The 20,859-nt window shown below is 41.9% G+C and overlaps 1 protein-coding gene across 3 annotated transcripts; it reads left to right on the plus strand.

Annotated features, from left to right (window-relative positions):
* Window positions 1-1,208: 1,208 nt before the first annotated feature.
* LOC103366656 (ubiquitin-associated protein 2-like) lies at window positions 1,209-17,355 on the plus strand. Of its 3 annotated transcripts, XM_008294434.1 has the most exons (30): window positions 1,209-1,291; window positions 2,675-2,812; window positions 3,128-3,205; window positions 3,338-3,448; window positions 3,632-3,791; window positions 3,977-4,054; window positions 4,980-5,043; window positions 5,309-5,397; window positions 5,720-5,772; window positions 6,045-6,109; window positions 6,302-6,524; window positions 6,666-6,921; window positions 7,021-7,167; window positions 7,571-7,707; window positions 8,711-8,931; window positions 9,514-9,754; window positions 9,898-9,937; window positions 10,147-10,276; window positions 10,454-10,511; window positions 10,739-10,955; window positions 11,159-11,250; window positions 11,686-11,736; window positions 11,999-12,077; window positions 12,425-12,625; window positions 13,040-13,210; window positions 13,946-14,050; window positions 14,142-14,174; window positions 14,498-14,571; window positions 15,437-15,628; window positions 16,496-17,355. In XM_008294434.1, exons 2-30 carry the CDS (start codon window positions 2,717-2,719, stop codon window positions 16,589-16,591), a joined length of 3,558 nt encoding a protein of 1,185 aa, XP_008292656.1. In that variant the 5' UTR covers window positions 1,209-1,291; window positions 2,675-2,716; the 3' UTR covers window positions 16,592-17,355. The 3 variants fall into 3 exon arrangements, with proteins under 3 accessions (XP_008292656.1, XP_008292657.1, XP_008292658.1); XM_008294435.1 differs by lacking the exon at window positions 14,142-14,174; XM_008294436.1 differs by lacking the exons at window positions 13,946-14,050; window positions 14,142-14,174.
* Window positions 17,356-20,859: the final 3,504 nt, after the last annotated feature.

The raw sequence follows: 20,859 nt of genomic DNA on the forward strand, positions 1-20,859 counted from the left end.
GTGTCATATGCATGGAGACATTGTCATCTGCATAGAGCACATCAGCATAAAAATATTTCATTTTAGCATAAAGGTGATCACTGAGAAGAACTTTACATAGCAGTGACCATTCAAACCATACCAGCAAAATGTCCTCATCAGTATACTGGAGTCAGCAGATCGCTTCAGTGGGGGGTCAAGTCTTTGGTCCTGTATCGGTCTCGCTCAAGGATATGGTGAAGCATGACTAATCTGACCATATTGCTCTTTTCCCACATCTTTGTAGACCACAGCCTATTGTCTGTGCACCACTGAACTCTCAAATATTCATTTATCTTTACTTTGATGGTTTAGTACTGTGGCCCTCCTATAATATCCTTTCATTTGTTTATTTATTATTCATTTGTTGATGGGTTTTTCTTGCTGCCAGTCTGATGATGACCTGCATTGCCATTCCAGTCATCTGAGGAAGAATTTCTCCTCTGTTTTTCCATACATATGACACTACAGTGTGAGCATCATGATCATCAAATGTGTGCTGTTGACTGCAGTTTTCAACACTATAAACTGATGTCTTCCCCTCTGATCACATATCTAAATGCAGATGTCATTTAAGCTACAATTGCTCCTGAAACACTATCCAGATGAACAGTCTTTATGACTGAAGCTCCTGCCAGCCGTAAACAACAATACATCTTCTTTCAAAATCATTTAGATCTTTTCCTCTCTCCATCTTGACACAAAATCAGACTCAACTAGGTCTGCTTAACATTTGCATACATGCCACAGACCATGATCAGATGTTCATTATGCCATGCAGTGCACCTGTTTGGAGGCATCTCATTCATTGTTTCTCCACTCATTTAATTAGTTTTTTTCTTTGATTTATCACCTGTCTTATCTATGCCATTGACAGGAACAACAAGAAAAAAAGTTTATGTAAGTACACTTCTGCTACGCTACCATCAAAACCGGCATAACTGGTTTAGTCTTAGAAAAAACGTTGGCTTTCATTTTAATCTCCCCCAGAGACACAAGTTAAATCAAAGCTCAGCCCGTCGCATTCATATGGGAAAATCCCCACATATTCTATTCTTAACAAAGAAAAATTCCACTTGTTGTCTGTCTGGACTGGGAACACATTTACGCGCGCGCTCCCAAGCAGGAACGCGCACGCCAGGGCCCGTCGTTGGACCACGTGACCGGCAGGGTGGATTTCGGTTGGCGGTGTCGGCTTCACGACGTTGAACAACGGCGCGGTGGGTCACGTGACAGCATCTGCTGCTGCTGGCTGAGCGAAGCGTGTTAGCAGGTAAACGAAAGACTACAGATTTGTTGTGTTGATAGTATTTAAAAGCCATTTCAACTGCTCAAGCGCCGTATTATGTGATTTTAAATTGGTTTAAAGCGACAAATAGACCGATTCTGAGACAGCCTTCGTCTTGTTCGGTGGTTAGCTAATTAACTAACTCGCTAGCTAGCCAGCGTTGTATCCGTGACTGCTGCATTGTATGCGGACGGGCCGTTGACATGCCGGGCTGTTAGCGTGCTGCCGATACCTGTCGTGGCTTCGTGGGCCACATGTATTTCGACAACTTTTTTCCCCCCACATTCAGTTCCTTCAAGTAAAATATCCAACACCGACTGTTGTAAATAACAACGAAACACACGGCGCCTTTTCGTTTCGTTTGAGTTGTTAGCCCGTTGCTAACGTTAGCTAAATCTACCACTGTCAAACATTAGCCTTTCTCTTGGTCTACACAAAGGGGTTCATTACCGCACTTGTCACATTTGTTTATTTTTTTGTTCTTGCCTCGGTGGGGCAGTACGAAGAACGATCATATTTGCAGACAGGCTAGCTGATCGCACGGTTACGCAGCTAATTCCTTTCCAGCAGAATATGGCTTTTTAAGGAGGAGGAATCGTGTGGGAATCGCACACGGAACAAAGACGAGCGGTTAGCCATGCTACAGCTATCGTGAGCTAGTTGACCTAACGTGAACGTCAGCCACTGTGGCTCATGTTTCCGTCGAGCGACCTGTAACATTCGCCTAAATAAGACTACCATTCAGTCATCTCTTACGTTACAAAACATAAAACAGTAAATACATTGTGTATTTACCGTTTATACATTTAATCGTTCCTTGCTACCTAAAGCTAAGCCTGTTTCCACTTGATAAACATTAGTGCGATCACAGCCGGTGAATCTTATTCGGGATCCCACGCTGACAGTTTGTGGGTCGGTCGCAGTATTATTAGATAACGACTTCTTTTTGTTTCCTGGTATACATCACGAGCTCGTTTGTGGTTGCTTAATATATGTATTCACATGTCATTTGCTTTAGCTGTATTCTCGTATTGGATGGTGGGGAAAGTGTTCATACGACCAATAATATAGGCTGGTGCATACTGACGGTGTTTTTGTGTGAGGGACTGGGAGAGAGTTGTAAGTTGACACCCGGACAGTCCCCTCTTGGCTGTCTAAATTTAACCGGGGATGTGGGGAGCGACAGATGGGGGTTATAGTCTTACATGGTATACTTGACAACAGTGAGTTTCAGTCTGCCTATATTCAGTGTACAGTATTTGCGTTGCACATTTTTTTTCAGTGTTGTGTTTTGGTAAGAAACTATGATGCGATGTACCCATGTCACAGACTGACTTTGCTTGTGTTCCCTCTCTCCTTCTCCTCCAGATTTTTCTATTTTGTACATACATTGTTTTGTATATACTGTATATGATGACTTCAGTGGTCAGCAATCAAGCCCGGGGGACTCGGGACAAAACGCTGCCCACCACCACACAAACAACACAGCCACAGAAACAGATACAGGTGGGGTTTCACCGTTGTACCTAAAAGAGTTAAATCTTGACCTAAGATATTGCCTTTCTCAGTCAAAATATAGTCTGTTGTTGTAGTGCAATGAAAGATTGCCTCATGTAGTACTGAACATTATCGTGCTGACATTGAAAGTAAAACATGGAAAGAATGGAAAATGTATTTTCACAAAAGGTTGTAGTGTTTCTAGTTAAAGTAAATAATTAAAATCCAGTGTCTTGTGGTCTAATGTTTTGCTTGAATACAAAAATGAGGCCAGGTACCATTTGCTCCTGTCATGTTTCTCACTGAGCTTTGATTGTTTACCAGGCCACAGCAGAACAGATTCGTTTAGCCCAAATGATCTACGACAAAAGTGATGCCGACTTTGAAGACAAGGTCAAACAGGTAATGTATTTGTGCATATATACAGAAATCTAGAAAAAAAAAACCTCTGAACCAACAGCATACTTTTTCTAGAATTTCTGAACATTGGGAGCCTTTAGTCACATGTTGTTCTTCTGTTTTGCGTTTTCACAGTTGATTGAGGTAACTGGGAAGACCCAAGATGAGTGCATGGTAGCCCTCCATGACTGCAACGAGGATGTAAACAGAGCCATCAATTTTCTGCTGGAGAGCACCTCTGACACAGTAAGACCGTACACACGTGGATAAACCATCTTCATGAACTCATTTTGTGCTTGTGTTTACATGTCTGATGGCTATTCCTTTCTGTCATGGCAGAGACTAAAACATAGTGAATCATGCAAAATTGTAATCAAACGTAGGTGTATTTTGTCATGCCAACATCACTGTCTTGTTGACCTCTGTCAGAACTCCTGGGAGACTGTGGGGAAGAAGCGTAGCCTTGGAAAAGAAGGTGGACCCTCAGAGATAAAAGAAAGCAGGGAGAAGAAAGGAGGAGACAGGGAGGTCAGTCGTGGACGTGGGGGATCCAACAGGAGGGGCAGAGGCATCAGTCGAGGGCGTGAAGGTAAAAAGACTAAAGATGTGTTTGTCATAAGGGATGAAGTGGGCTGAGTGTACTTGCATATATCTGTTAAAGTTGTTTTGTGCTTGCTGCATCTATGATATTGAATGGTTATTTTCAGGATTTGTGCTGAATTGAGTATTGGTTAAGAATTTTAAAATGTTTTTCTTTTTCTTGTTGGATTCTAGGTCGCTTAGAGGAGAATGGGTTTGAGGTGGCTCCTGGAGATAAAGGGGGAGACCGTGGACGCAGAGGGCGCGGCAGAGGTGAGCATTACAGAGAATAACACGTCAACTTTCAATTTTATCAGATGCATCCAAATGATAAGTTGGATTTTGTGAAGATGGTGGGGGGAAAAATATAATTGCAATTAGCAGTTCCACATTTACCAAAAATATACTTTTGCCTGTTATCCGTGATTTCCAGATAGGAAATTGGCTCAGATGTTATTTTGCGTGTTTTGGTGATGTAGCTGGTGTGTCTGTATTGAAGTGTTGCACATGTGTGGAATGTACTCAGTTGCAGCTGCTTGAATGCATATGTGGTAGTTGTCATTGTTAGATTGGAGAAGGTGAAAAGGAGGAGACTCCAACTGAATTTTGTAGGCTTTCTTTATAACTGCAAATGATGTAAGCTGGATTAGTGAATCGAAGCATGATTGAGAAGAAATGTAGTCAGATGGCAAGGTTTTCCTTAACTGGAGAAATGGATGTGTTATTGTGTTAACCTGGCTTTAACAATAGCTGATGATGTGTTAAGTCAAACAACACAAGTTTAAGATATTTGTTTGGTCAATAACTTGTTTTTTGGGCTATTTACATGTTACTATTACTATTCCCTGCTTGGCACATGTTGGTATTTTATGAAATCTTAAGTTTGTGTGATTTCTTTGTGGTGTAGTTAACAGCTGATACCATATTTTAGCAAAATTCATAATGTCAGAAACTATAAGTAGACACACATGCAGGTATGATTTTAAACCCCAAAAGATAAAATATTGTCTAATTACTGGAAACATTTAATCCCTGAAAGATTGCTTTCCTAGTAAATAAACTGCTGATCCTCTGCTGTGATTAAGTTTGCAGTTTCTTTAAAACGTGTAATGAGGAATTAATTCATTAGGAGACTAATCAGAATTTGTCATCTGTGTTTTTTCTTTTTTCTTTTTTCTTTTTTTCTTTGTCTCTTCAGGGGTAGGGGGTCGTGGCAGAGGAAGAGCAGCTGCTGGTAACAGGTTCTCTTCACAGGGAATGGGGTAAGAACATGTGTTATGTGTAAGTCTTAAGCCTTAATTAGGATGAGGAGGTGATGATGGTGATTACAAGCACATATCTTAAAAACAAATGTGAGGAAAAACAAAGTTTCTGAATCTCCTTTAAGAAGAATTTACAGACATGGCTGATGTATTCTGTTAGTAACAACAGAACAGATGTTTCATTACATTTCCCCCTTATATTAACTCACCTTCCCTACATTCTACCTCTGCTGTCTTTCCCTTTTCCACTCTTTACTGCTTTCAGCACCTTCAATCCTGCTGACTATGCTGCAAACTCTGGAGCTCGTCAGGAGACATGGGAAGGGGATGGCAACGAACCTGCTGAGGGAACTGGTGAGAAAGATATCAGAACAAGATGTCATTGATGCCATTTTCTGCTCGTGTTGTGGAGATGCTGTCCTTTTAACTTGAGTGTTAGTTTTTTCTATTGTTGAATCACTGATCTTCAGTTTCAGACTATCAGGTGCCAAGTAAAAGCAAAATGAAAGCCCTCATTGAAAATTAATCTACCCAGAGCTTTCATTTCTTACTGTGTTTTTATTAGGGTAGTCATAACGCATCATTTTCTTTCTTTTCCAGGGGTAATTGATGAATGCAGAGAACACAAGAGTATATGTAAACAACACTAACATGGCTGCTCTGCTGTTTTTCTTAGGGACATGGGGAGGCAATCTGGAAGACTGGACTTCAGAAGACTGGAATGAGGATGTAAGACAGCTCTTCTCGTCGAGATCTGAAAAGGATTTGCTATGCTTTAGTGTGAAGGCCAAGTTGATTTAGTGACATTGCTTAAAATAGGCTCTGTCCTGCCTGATGTCTGGTGTTATTTGCTAATGATGTCTTTTTTTCTAAATACTATTGGTATAGAGTGATTTCATGCGACATAACTATATCATTGTGCTTTGAAAGCTTGTCAATACGCGATGCAGAAGATGTGCTGATTCAGCTGATGTATTTGTGCTCTGTATTCTTTCACACAGTTATCTGAGACCAAAGTATTCACTGCCTCTTCTGCTCCAACAAACCACATCACACCTGGACACAAGTAAGCCGCCCTGTCTGAAGTCCTTGTCAACTTGAAACTCTTAATTATATCTGGTTTTATTTTGGAGACGTGCTTTTATTTAATCCACGCTATTTATTCTCTCTCTTTTCCTACCCTGCTCCCCCGACCTTTTTTCTCCCACTCTTCTCTCCTCCCTTTCTGTCTGCTCTCTTATCTCCTGCTTTTCCTCAGTGTGGAACTGGCTGGCCTGTTGCCTAAGGCTGGAGTGGGTTCTATGGACTCCGACTTGGGGGCAATAGTCGATGGACCCTCAGCTGAGGATTTGGGCCAAAGCCTGGTGTTTACCAATTCCCACCACAACGGACGCACTGCAACACACAGCTACGCACACGCCACAGCCAACAGCTACGCACATGCCGCCTCTGCTAGTACCACCTACGCACATGCTGCACTGGTATTTAAGACTTACACACACACACACACACTTTCACATGTGCATGAACCAGCATTTGATACATGATGTATTTAGATGTGTCTATATAACTGATCTATATCATTGTATTTAGTTCTTCCTTTGTTTCTCTCATGTTTCCAGTCCTCAGTCCTCGGTTCTGGTTTTGGGTCTCTGAATGCACCTAAACAGACACCTACCCCAGACATCCGGACATCAGAGCAACTCAATGGGCCTAGGCTTGGTCAGAGAGCCAGTCAGATGATGGCCACCACCAGCAACAGTAGTGTTTCCAAAGATGCAGGGCCACCTCCAATGCAAAGTCCTGCTCCTGCTCCCTCTCCCTCTGCAGACGTTAAGGCTCAGAGAGTTGAGAACGGCCCTGTTACTGCCCAACACTGTAAGTTTATCTCCAAGTGGATAAGAAATCCAGCACAGAAATATCGTCGAATTGAATGTTTTCAATTCTCTATTAAATCCTAACCAATTGTTCTTTAAGACAACGCTGTGGAGATAAAGCTTCAGCCAGAGCCATCCGCGGTGCTCAGCCAGCTGGCTCAGAGGCAACAACAGTCCTCCATCCTTCCCACCACAGAGCCTCTGGGTCTGTCTCAGTCACATGCTCCACAGGCCCCCACACCGCCAGGTAGGACGACTGAACAGTACCATCCTGTGCCATTAAATACATCAAAGTCTGTATAGCATACCAAAGCTGTAACTCAAGTAGTTAGTTTGCTAATGTTGACAATTATTAGGTTCATTGGATTACCAACAACGGACGGTGCTACATAAGCTACTGAGATGTTTATTAACCACAGTGGTAAAAATAAGAGAAGCTGTGTATAATTCTACCTTGTTTGTGGACTGTCAACTCACAACACAGTATATTCAATTTTTTTAAATTATATTTTATTTATATATCATATTAGCACAACATCACCATCTTCATTATGTTCTTCCCTGACAATTCTAGTTATTATTTAGTTGATCCTAGTGCTGTGACTTTTAATGACCTTGTGAATGGACACGCCACCTTCTATCTCATTCAGGTCATGAGTCCTCTGTACCTCCTGTGAGAGATGGAGCTTCTCCAGGAGTGAAGTTGCCAGGTCTGGAGCCTCCAATCACAGAACCGCCTCAGCGGCAACTAAAGACACAGAGACGCAGAGCACCTCCGCCCTCAAAGGTAAGCTCTTTTGATATTTGGACCTTTTTATGAGACAAAAGATGTAATAACCGCTATGCAGAAATAACAAAAGAGCAGTGTTGCTTGCAAGATAAGCCAGAAATGGAGTCAATTATTTATCTGATGTTACGTGCTTTACAAGACAAGCCAGCTCGTTAATCAGTTATGTGTTGGAGACAGACGCAATAAAATTGTTTGCACAAGCTGTAGACTCTGCTTCCCTGACATTATTGTCAACAAACACAGAGGTCATAAATCAGTATGCAATCTTTTGTTTGTATATAAGGCTCATACATGATTGCTGCCAGTGCCTGCGGATACTGTCACACATTCAAGTAGCAGTCTACAGGACTGTTTTGAGTGAAGATGAGTGCTAGCCAGTTATCTGCGTTAGTGTTTCTCTGAAAGTAACATTTTCTCAACTTGGTTTATAATATTTAAACGTTTCATGTGAACAAGTTGAAATTGATTTGATATATTGGTCGCACTTCCCACCTTCTCACAGGCCAAACATATGACTTGCTGAACATTTTCTTGTCGATAGACACTACAATTTACCGATGTTCCCTAAACGGCCCACGTTGCAGACCGTGGTAGAAGCTGTTGGTATCTGCGGTGTGCTCAGACAATTGTGCAACCAAAAATAACTTAAACTAGAGTGTTCTAATGTCACATTTGTCCAAAATGAAACAGTGATTTTTTTTTTTTTAACATGCGCCCTTTTCTATGAGCGGAAAAAAAAATGCAAATGCAGGTGCGCTCCGTTTATCACGAAGACCTCATTTTTACGAATAAATAGCGCAGTACACCAAAGTTCTAACTGTGGTTATCACAGTGGCTGCCTGCGCAGGTTACAGCGACACTAATACAGCTTCATGATCATCATGGACTCGCACCAATGCGACCACTTGAAATTTCAGTCACACACTCTCAAAAAGCAATTGCGACCATTTTGGTTGCAGTCTAGAGCCCTGCTTATGAATTTCTTCTTTGTCTACCTCAGATTCCATCGTCAGCTGTGGAAATGCCAGGCTCAGCAGATATATCTGGTCTGAATGTTCAGTTTGGAGCTCTTGACTTTGGATCTGAGGCTGGTAGTGGAACAGTAGACATGGCACAGACTGAGGCATCCAGGGAACACACCCCGGTTCAGGTCCCAGCAGCCATGCCGGTTCCTACACAGCAGCCACAGAGCAGCCTGTTCTCCAAGCCTGGAGCTGTGAGGTATGCTATGAGAAATGCAGGTGTGTCTGTTTAACTATAAAATGTATTGCATGAAATTTGTGCAAAAAATTTGGCAACCATTCAAGATGTAGTTATGCAATATCCCTGTGGAATTTCACTTCAAGTCCCCATTTCCTCTGGTGGAAATGCAGCTGTAACTTGTCAGTGAGGTAGAAGTGATCCTAAGTGATCCTTTAACCTTTTTAGGAGTGGACCCCATCTCTCTTTCGCTGCATGTGTGTGTACATGTCCTTGTGTACTTGTATTACATAGGCTGTTGAGATATGAGTTAGAGCAGTTTAGCAGAGCAGAGAGGAAAGACACTAATCGCCACTCAGAACTGTATTTATAGTGGTTCTATTAGTCCTCATCATGATTGTGTTGAATTTTAACCTAATTTAGTGTCCTTCCCATACCCCTCTAGAACCTCCTTGCCCCCTTTTAGTTCGGCCACAGCTAGAAACTGTTTTAAAATGAAGTCTGATGCATGTACTTTTGTAATCTTCTCTGTATGTTTAACACACGTATGTATGTGTCCCCCTCCCACCCCCGACTCCACTTTTGTCTTGGTCCTGTGAACAGTGAACACATGAGCAGCTTACCCTCATCTGTGTCAGACCCCAACTTCCCTTCACCATCTTTGGGCTTACCCAGTGCCACACCCTCGCCCTCACTTGGTCTTCCCAGTGCAGCTGCTCCACCCTCTTCTGTGGCTCCTACCGCAGCCAGCCGTGTGGAGAGCAGTGGCCCAAGGTCCATGCCACCTCATCTGGGCTTCTCTCAGAGCAAAGATGTCCCATCAGTTCCTGGTGGACCTTTGACCGTAAGGATAAACCTTTTTCTCTCTGTAAACCAGAGAATGACAGCAGAAAAAAAAATGATAGCTGCTATGTCTTGAACATCTCCGCTTAGTATCTGACATAAGCTGAATGGAAAACTGAATTTGAACATTTCTTTTTCTCATAGAATGGCTACAGTGGCATGAAGACACAGAGTACACAGGACAGTAAGTACTTTGAAAATTGTCAGTACTAGAGAGCAGCACTGGAATGGCAAATAGAGCCTAATGAATATTGATTGTGGAATGCATTTGGTAGGAAGTGAAACGCTAATGAGGGTTTGCCTGTAAAATCCTCCCCCCATACTCATTGTGCAACATGAAGACTGAAGAATTTGCACAAAGTTAATATTGCTGTCATTTTTCTTTTGAAACAGCTACGTCGTCATCATCCAGAACAGTGAAAACGGAGTCCCCCATCATGACGAGTGAAAGTGGCTCTGGCCACCACATCCCTTCCCCTGCGGTTACACCTTCCCACTCAACACCCATCCCCTCGCTCAGCAGGTAAGCGATGATTCAGACACACCATGACATTTGCCTGGAGATGATGATGCTTACAAGCACATATCCTAACTCTGTAATGTGGAAATATTTTCACTGAATCTCCCTGACCATGCTTTGTAGGTGAGGTACTTTGTCAGATACAAGCAAGTTGACATAATCACTTTACTCTCTTTGTAGCCACGTGAGCAGTAGTCACTCATCTGGATCAGCCCTCACCACAAGTTCCTCCCTGACGGTAAGTGGGTAATGCACAGAGATTCAGACATCATTCTTCTGTTTTTATTTTAATAATACATGAAATGTATCTCTGGTGGGCTGTCGGGTCTTGTTTCAGGACTGTCTTTTTTACTAAACTGTGAGACTTTCAGAAAAACATTTATTCATAAAGACATCAGTCCTTAACTGCCTAAACAGCTGCTTGTTCTCATCCTACACACCCCTGCTTTTGTCCTCTTCTATCAGATAAATAATGAGGAGAGCAGCAGCACCCTCCATGCCTTTTCTTCATCATCGTCAAGCCAAGTTGTCAATCCCAGTCCTTCAGTTGCCCAGGTTGTCAGTAGCTCAACCACCAATGGTCTGCACCCATCTGGAGCACCTGGACTAACTCCCAATGGCACAAACGCCACACTCTCAGCTGCAGGCAGCCGCACAGCACCCCTGCTCACCACCACCTCTGGTATGGTTGCGACCACCGTGACACAGGAAGGCACTTAGGACAGATTCTTGAAATATACTTCTTTGTTTTGTTCAACACTATAATTGAAAGTGAATTTGATCAGGCTTTTTTTTGACCCACAGCTAAGACTGTACTGATCTATACAAACTAATTCTCACCTCATGTTAAGTTAAAATACCTCTTGTGTTCCTCTTCTTTAACAGGTAAAGCTCCTCCTAACTTGGCCCAAGGCGTGCCGCCTCTCCTGGCCAACCAGTACATCATGGGCCCTGGTGGCTTGCTCCCTGCTTACCCGGTAGCTATATGATTTTTCTTAAATAAAAAAACAAGTTACCTGTTATGTATTAATTACTGTTTAGGATTTTTTTTTTAAAGGTGAAGACAGATCACTAGAAATAGATCGGTGTGGGTGTCCTAACTTGCGTACACTATTCAAAGATTTTATGTCTTTAAATAAAGAGCCTTGCATTTTCTAAGAGTAGAGGCATTGAAGGACCATTGCAGCAAGTTTCCTCCTTATTCTATAGAGCTTTTCAGTGTTGATGATGACTGTGTTTTAGTAGGTTCTGATCAAACATGACGTCCATGGAACGCACTGAGACACTGACTAAAGCTGGGTAGAGGCTAAAATAGGTAGAGGGTAAACCTTTAACGGAGTTTTTAGGCTTCAGTGTGGTTTGTTAGTTTCCAACATGGTACTAAATAATCATCATTGTCTTTGTTTCAACAGCAGATATATGGATACGAAGACTTGCAAATGCTGCAGTCTCGCCTTCCTTTGGTGAGTCTGTCTATCACTTTCATTGAACTTTTCTATTATTTTTAAGTAGCAGCTGACTTTCAGATGTATTTCTCTACATATTAGCTCCTTGCCTTACTTGCAGAGTAACCTTCATGTAACGTTGACCCACTTTTGTTGCACATCTTTCTCCAAATTTCCACAGAAGCAGTCTTAACATTGAACCTTTATGAAAAAAAAAGCAACAGAATAAGTAGAACTGTGCTTGCCATTTTAATGAAGTTATTTTTCTCTTTTTAAACAGGACTACTATGGTTTAACATTCCCTGGTGCTACGGCTGCTATGCCTGGAAGAGATGGCCTGGCTAACAATCCATACTCTGGTAAGTCAAAGTTTCTGTTGAAATTGAGTTGACATGTCTACTGATCTTGCGTTATGTTTCAAGTAGACTGTTAACTCACATTGGCACTGAAAAACTGACAGTCAATCCCTGTTTCATTGAGGAACTCATCTGTTTATGCCACAACTCATGCATGTGTCAGTTTTGCACTTGAGCCTATTGGGTAGATTGATGACATTTATGTGGTCATTTTGGTCTATCTTGACTTGGCCACGTACTTTTTAATTTGGTGGATTCTTTACCAGTGTAGTTTAGCTAGTCAGCAGCTAGCTGGCAAAGATTTAGATTTCTTTTTTTCAACTTCGCTCTTTCCTTTGCTTCCTCTCCAGGCGAGGCAACAAAGTTTGGCAGGAATGACTCTTCATCTCCAGCTCCCCCAACCAGCCTGTCTGCAGCTGGGGTGCAGTCACAGCCTCAGCAGACACCGCAGGCGGGGACGCAAGGGCAAGCGCAGGGTCAGAGCCAGGGTCAACAGACACAGAACCAGGCCTTCCTCAACCCTCCTCTGCCCCCTGGCTATGGATACACTGGTAAGGAAAACAAAATCACAGTCAATGGAATCAGTCAGTTGAATTTACATTTAACTCATCAGTGCATTTGTACCTAATGCAACTCCATCCACTTTAGTTCTCATCTCCCCTTTTGTTTAATATTTTTATGGGATATAGTTTAATAGTATATTCAGTAGAAATCATTAGAATTCGGCGTGTTTTTACAGTATAGACAAAGGTGTTTTCTTTTTTTCTTTTTTTTTTAAAGAAAACTAACTTTAAAAAAAAATTGAACAGTGATTTTCTTACATGACTGATAATGTAAATAGAGTATCAACTTGAGTTTGTGTAGACTGTATAAATTATTGTTGTTCTCAGCATCGTTGCTTAAAAACAGTTGCCCAGCTTCTTTAATTGCGCTTCATATTATTTCTCTAACTCACCATCTTGCAGGTCTGCCATATTATGCTGGAGTACCTGGGGTTCCCTCAGCTTTCCAGTATGGCCCCACTGTCTTTGTGCCTCCTGCTTCAGCCAAGCAGCCTGCAATGGGCCTGGCGAACCCCTCCAATCAGTACCACCAACAGCATCAACCAAGTTACGGGCAGCATGCATATGGCACAGGTAAGACCAGGACAAAACGACAGGGATCAGTCTGACTGACTTTGTTGTCAGACGATTAACGTAGCACATTCTTCAAATTGTAAATACATTATATTCAGCAGTTTTAAATTAGCTTTTGAATTGCTTCATCTGACTTTGAGCCTGTGCGTCTCAATTTGAACTGACGACACAGGTTTATCTCACACTATTGGTGACAAACTATCACCACAATCTGTTACAACTATCCACAAATTACAGTTTAGAAGATTAGTTGATCTACTTTAAGAGTTGGTCTGGATATTGTGGGTTGTGTGGTTGGCTGTTTACTTTTGTCGGATGTTTTTCGGTGCTCAGAAGTACATATTATCGCAGTACAGCCATTTGAACTGAAAAGACAACTCAACTGCCAACCCTTTATACATGTACACAAAATGCTGCATGTGCGTGTGGAGTTGGGTCTGTGTGTTTTTTGCTTGTGCTGCATGCATAGCTCAAACCCCCTGCTGAAGTTGGACACGGCTCAATATAGACACAGCTGCCATTTTAGTCAGGTTACCTTACTGCCTCTCTCTCCCCTGCCCCCCCACCCCCTCTCTCTTTTCTCATCCCTTCCTCTTTCCTCTTCATTTTCTTTTTCTTCACCAAATCTGCTCCCCATCTCCTTTCTCTTCCTGCCCCCTCCCTCTCCTCTGCTCGCTCTGCCTCCTCTCCTCTTCTGTGCTCTTCCTCCTCCTCCTCCTCCTCCTCCTCCTTCAGCCTTTGATGACCTGTCTCAAGCCCACGGTGGGGATTACAATAAGGCAGGGTACGGAGGCTCTGCCCAGTCGCAGGCCAAGTCAGCGGGCAGCGGCCCAGGGAAAGGTACACACGCAACACATGTGCACACTGTAGCAACACACAAAGTCAGTGGGCGATTTCCAGTGGGGAAAAACGGGTGTACTCACAATTGCAGATGATTCTACAGTCAAGAGTATTCTGGAGAAAGGTGTGTATATGCACGCGTGTGATTGCACCTTCATGTGCACATAGCTGGGTACATGCCAAAGGGTGGAGGAAAGTGAGATACGTTTCTCTGCGCCTCCTCACTTAATATGCTTCTTCCTACTGGCTGGCCCCTGTTCTACTAACATGGAAATGGACATTCAGTGTTGAATATTTGAATTGAGTTGAATTGACATAGTTGTTCTTGTCCATTAACCCCTTAATTTTTTGTCTGTTGTTCTGTTTCCCTGTTTTACTTTCCATCCTTCCCTCTTAATTTTTTTTTCTTCATCTCTTTCCCTCTTCCTTTCTTAATTCTCCCCTCAGCACCAGGACTGTCAGGATCAGGTACCAGTGGTGGAGTACCTGACATGGGAGGTTCAATCTACAGCAAAACACAGGTGTGTGTGACTTGCTATGTTGTTGCATGTCTGTCTTTAGATCAAGGCTTAAAGCTTCCGTTTGCTAGATGATTGCAGTGTTAAGGCCAATTCATGCCTTCTGCATCGGTGAACGTAGACCAATGAAGCTTTTGAAAGCAGAGAGCAGACACGCACATGGTTCTATTCATACTACAATAGGTACACATCGGTCTGCATTGCGACAGTTGCATTATCCCTCATATATAACATAGAAAAACACACAGATATAGCAGCTGGTAACAGATTACGCTGTAGCACCATGTTCATGTGATTATTCCTGAGATGTGCCGAGCACAGTGGACGAATAAAGCACTTCATTTCTGGACTTCCTCTTGTGTTTGTGCTCCATCGATGGAAGTCATCTTCAAATCAGAGCATCTCAAAAGTCCAGCAATGACCATTTCAATTACAACTTGTTTAATTATTAATTACAAAGGTGTGGACAATTGAGAATCTCCAAACACAGTCTCTCCTCATACCAAACCTTTGTTTTAAGCACCACTTATTTACTGGCTTGTGCACAGTAGGTGTGCTAACCGTACAAAAGGTCCACGCAGTCACAAGTTTGGGACTGCATGCAGCTGACTGTGCTAACCCTTGCGGATTTGGGTTGTGAAAATTGCGTCATGTGTACCCTTGCGGAAGCAAGAATTGGTCTGTAGTTTTGAGTGAATTATTTGAAACTAGAAAATGTAAACAACAGCAGACCAGCTTGGAAAGCATATTATCTTAAGTTTTAAATTGAGTTTGAGTAAGGACAAATGTTTGCATATGCAAGAGATTTCAATGTGTGTAAATCTACTGTACTTGCACATACTAATTGTAATCTCTTGTTTCTCCTCAGTCATTTGACAAGCAGGGCTTCCACACGGGGACACCGCCTCCCTTCAGCCTGCCTTCAGCTCTGGGGGGAGCAGGGCCCCTGAACCCCGGGGGTGCACCTGGCTATGCCCCTGCTCCCTTCCTGCACATCCTGCCTCCGCACCAACAGCCCCACTCCCAGCTGCTGCATCATCATCTCACACAGGACGGACAGGTAAAGTGAAGCTGTGTGTGCGTCACATTCAGTCCACCCAGAGTCTCACAATATGAGTTTGCATCAACAGAGGAATTTTGTGAATTTGGGTTTTGTATCTTGGATTTTGTGCATTTTTTGGTCAACTTTTTGGCAATTGTTTTGGCTTTGGTCATAAATCGGATGATGCCGTCATGGTGCACTGACTTCCTGGCCGCAATATTTGGCAATTTTATAGGATTATTTTGACCAAAAAGGTCCCAAGACATTTGATCCTAGAAACTAACACATCAGTTAGGAAGGTCCCTGAGAAGTGTTACTATTTTATTTTAACAGTATTTATACATGTCGCAATTTCATATTTATTAGTTTTAGTATGCTGCCCTACTGAGCAAAAATAGAAACATTTGTTTTGATTTTAATTCGTTTATCCTCTCCTTTTGTGGCTTTTTTCCCCCCTTGAGTATAATTAAGTTCAAACTGTAAAAAATAAATCCTGTCCGTTGTCAATAATGAAGTGTTAACAAAAACAAAGTGTAAACTCCTTTCATTTGTTTGCTCCTAAATGAATGTTGTACCAAAGTTGCTACAGCAGTTTTCTGGGTCTTGTTTGACTTCAAAGTATCATTTGTCACTGAAAAATCCACCCTGATTCTTGCTTGGCTACGGAAAGTACGACATTGATATATATTTTTCAGGATTTGCTGCACCCCAGAGACCAAAACTGACTGTGTTCTGATGTGCTAGTAAAATTGTGTCCCTCATAACATTCCTGGGAAAGTTCCATGGCTAGAAAGAGCTACTGTAAACTTGGGAAGTTAAGTTAATCTCTTTCATTGTGTCTTGGTCTCAAACATATCAATTGAATGGTCTTGTACTTTCTCGCAGGGTGGTCCCGGACAGCGCAGTCAGTCCAGCGGCATGCAGCAGAAAACCCAAGGCAGCAAGTCCAGCTACGGCAGCTCCCCATACTGGGCAAACTGAGGAATGCTTCCCATTCCCCTCTCCCCCAAAAGGCTGTGTGTGCGTGCGTGCGTGTGTGTAAAGCTTAAACAAAAAAAGCAAACAGAAAGACACACTACCCTCACAATGAGCAACCTTGGGCCTCCTTGCCCTGCTCCCCCCACCTCCACAAGTCCTCATAAGTCTTTTGGGTTCTCTCTTCCCCCCTTTTCAAAATTGGTTGTACATGTAAGATATTTATGTATGTATTTATATATAAATATATATATATACTGTATATGTAATAGAACATGAAATGTGGTTGCTGCATTTTATTTTTGAAGGACTTTTTGTTTACTTTTTTCAAAACTGCAGGAAAAGATGTTACATTAGACAGAATGAGATACTGATGTTGGTGAGAGAGCAAGTGAAGAGGATAAATGATCAAACTTCCTGGAAGAAACCAGAAAAAAGGAAAAGGAGAGAGCTATAGCACTGATTGCATATGAGGACGCTTCAGATGGGGGTGGGGTTTATAATAACTAACTGCATCTGTCTCTTCATTTTTCTTTCTTTTTATACACGACTTCCTGAATGGCCGGGCTCATCCCTCTAAACTTCATTTTGTAGCCTCCTGTCTTTCCCCTTCTGCCTTTCTTCCTTCTACTGGAGGGCTGCCTACTCTCCCTGTGTCAACACCTTCCCTTTTAAAGACAGACCTGCCCATCTAAATTTTATATTTTAATTTAATTTTAACCCTCATTTCTCTCGAAATAAAGTTCTGAGCAGTTGGAGCTCTGACTTGTCTGAGTCGTTCTGTGTTTTGTGTCTGTGTTTGCCCCTTACTCCCATTGGTTTTTCTATGCTGCCTTGATAATTCAGGCTTACATTTTCTGGTGTAAAGTGTCACATATGGCAGCTGATCAGACTGAACTTGCCAGCATTTTCATATTCACTTGTCCATTTAAAACAAATCTGCAACTTACTGGTTGCTTTTCATTTTTAAGCTGTTTTAGCCATAATTGTGTTTTTTTTCCCCATTACCCATTAGATATGACAATGCACTTTGTCATTTTAAGAATGCATCATTACAATTTAAAATATATATATATAATTAAAAATGTCACCTTTAACAAAAAATAAGTTCAAGTGTTCTCAAATTAAATCTGCATCTCTTTCTGTTGCAATTTACAAATCAACAAAATCTAACTTCTATAATAAAGTAGTCATGTGCACCACATTGACTGTTGGAGGGGACGAGCTCTTCTTGGCGCTTGATGTCATTTATTGTGATGACCAATACGAACAGCTAAAGATGTATATTGAGCGATGCACTTGCCTTGACAGCATCAGTTATATCCCTTGTTGTCAAAATGTAGATCCAGAGTAAGTTTTATTGCCAAATAGGCTTTTGTGTCTGAATTATTTGACTGGGGGTTTTGGTGCAGAATGGTATTCTGACAAAATTCTAAAGAAGGATAATATATATATATATATATAAAAGAGAAATGTATCACATCCAAGGTACTGTATAAGAAATATGAATATGAGCGGGAATAATTATGCTAATTATTTACCAAACCGTGTCAGACAGTTGGTAAATAGTGCAAACAAGTTGAAATGTGCAAAGGATAATGATCCTATTTAAAAAGCTGTGCATTAATCTATTATCTGTATTTTATTCTACACAGAGCTGCTATTGCACCCATAAGCCTCAACTCAAATATCTCTTTGCTTTTCTTTAAGAATCAAAGGAAAAACTCTTCTTTTTGAAAATGGTGATCTTGTGTGAGATTCTGCTATAAATGTTTAAAGTTGTGTGAAATGCATCCGTCTACTTTCAACGACAGAGTAGTTCCCAGAAACAGAAATTAACATTTTCTGTAACCTGGTTGTCACAACTCTGTTTTCTGCAATCGTCCTGAAAGCCAGTTGGCCATATGGTGGCCCAGCTTGAGCAGGACACAGGTGGCTCTGATTACAGTGAATCCATCATTGGATACGTTCTCCCATGAAATACATACTCTATGATGCTCTTCGTCAAAACTTACTACTGAATCAAAGTAATGCCGATTAAACTGTATTACAGGGATCTGTTTGGTCATTGGTCAATGATTGCACGAGCTGTTATTTTAAATATGAAGAGCTGTATGTGTCCTACAGTGTTATCAAATTCATTCAGAGTGGACAAGTATACAGTCATGCAGAACAAGGGCGAATGAATGAAGAAAGACAATGGCATGTTTTTGAAGTGAAACCATGATGTCACCCTCTGTTGTGACCCCATTTTGAAAGAAGCAGTATTGGAGGTGGGAAAGGAAGTAGTGTAGTAGAGTCGGGGGTCTGCCAGTTAGACATCCTCAAAGATGACAAAACATTAAGTGAAAATGAGATTTTACATTCTAAAATAAAGCTTTCTCATGAGACAGTGGTGATACAATGAGGACTGAGTTCACTAGTTCACTCATTTCATTTTCTGACTGAGAACACCATAAGGTTTCCCAACAATACAAAAGATATGCACCTTGTGTTTTTTGTTATAATATCTGATTTGCATCAAGGGTGTTTGAATCTATGCACAAGGAGAAAGATGTGTTAGTCTTGGGCTTCAGCTCATCAAAGTATATTGAGGGAAATAATGTAAATCAAAAGTTTCAGCTCAGGTAATGTGTTCAAGAACATAAATAATTCTTCTATAACGGTGTAAATGGGCATAAATGTGAAAAGCAGTGACAGCGTTCATCTTTCATATGTAACCTTATCAGTCACCACCAGGTGGCAATATATAACTGTAGCTTATGAAGTTTTTCGCTGGGTCTATACCAAACACAGATGTACCTTTCTGCCCAGGTGGGGCACTAATCAGAGAAATATAGAAATTACAGCTTCCATTTGGGACACACGAGGACTGAATAAATAACTGCGAACACTGGCAATTAATACAAAAACTGAAAGTGCAAACCAGTGAAATAAGGCTTGAATACCTAAACTTGAAACCTGACAATCAAACACATTATTTGTGTGTTTTAATTGATAACCACTTCAATAGTAAACCAAGAAAACTGGAGCTGATGGTACTCGATGATTCAGAAGTTTATTTTGATGATAGTGCTCTCTACGTCTACGTCTTCCCCCTCGTTTGTCTCCACTGAATGTAGAGAGTGTGTGAACCCCAGTAGAAGAGCCTGTATAAGCCAGGAATGTGGCTGACAAAGGAGTGAGTGACGAGAAGAAGAGAAGGATGGTTATGGGAGGATGGGATGCGGAGCGCAGAGGATAGAAAGTCGGTGAGTGGCAGGTGCTATTGTGGCCTAAGTGCAGGAGCCTACAGCAACAAGGTCAGAGGTCAAAGTGAAGTTGAAAGGCCAAACCCAAACTCCCTGGAAGCCCACCCAGAGAGAGAGAGAGCGATATGGAGGGTGGAAGAGAGCGAGCGGTGGGCTCTGGAAAAGTAAACTGAGGGAACAAAAAGGTACATAAAAGAAAAATATAAAAGACCTCTAAAGGAAATAATGTGCCAAGATTTGTTATAAAATGAAGATACAGAGCATGTGCAAAGGAAGTGGAAGGCGGCAAGGCAACATGGAGACATTAGAGGTGTTGAGCAGCAATGATGGATGCAAGAAGAAGAAGAAGAAGAGGAGCTCACACGTCTGATAACACGCCTGGCTTGATGGGACGAGAAAATCATGTGGGAGGTTCCTCTCTAGAAGTGTTGGTCTTGATCCTGAATAAACAAATTAGCCTGGTCCTCGGTGAACAAAGCCAGTTGGCCACAGTTTCCTGTTGAGGCCTTCCATTGTAACGTATCACGGAGGTTGTATGGAGTTTTTCCCAAGTTGTGTTTGGCCTAAAACACACGATTCACCCTGTTATTTCATTGAAGAGGCACAGGAATGCACACAGGAATGCCCCTCCGAGTGTTTGTTGACACTCGTGACCGCTCGGCTCTCAGATGTTGACAAAGACGTTTTGTTGGGGTTCACTCGGTTCACTCCCTGGAGAAACTCTGGGAGCCGTGAAGCTGTCACACAGGATATCGCGACAGTTGAGACCTGAATGGAAATCGGGGGCCCTGGTGTTGAAGGCGGCCTCGTGACCTGGGTACTTGATTTGATACTCAAATCAATTTCTGCTGTGTTTCGTCTCTTCTTTTTTTTTTGTCTTTAAATTACAAACCCTTCCATCCAGCTGAATAGAGAACGATCACTGGATGTTTTTTTTTTTTTCCCTTTACTCCCTTTCATCTCCATCTGGGGGACCATGAGATGCTCTTGTCCCCCTCGCTTGTTGTGAGAAGTGACAGCGGG

This window comes from Stegastes partitus, unplaced genomic scaffold (assembly GCF_000690725.1).
Source record: "Stegastes partitus isolate 25-593 unplaced genomic scaffold, Stegastes_partitus-1.0.2 Scaffold963, whole genome shotgun sequence".
NCBI lineage: Eukaryota > Metazoa > Chordata > Actinopteri > Pomacentridae > Stegastes > Stegastes partitus.

Bases quoted from the DNA above. Each gene is read 5' to 3' on its own strand.
- LOC103366656 (XM_008294434.1), top strand. From the start codon at position 2,717: ATGATGACTTCAGTGGTCAGCAATCAAGCCCGGGGGACTCGGGACAAA. The intron at 7,168-7,570 runs GTAGGACGACTG...TATCTCATTCAG, and splicing joins ACAGGCCCCCACACCGCCAG to GTCATGAGTCCTCTGTACCT. The intron at 12,078-12,424 runs GTAAGTCAAAGT...CTTCCTCTCCAG, and splicing joins GGCTAACAATCCATACTCTG to GCGAGGCAACAAAGTTTGGC.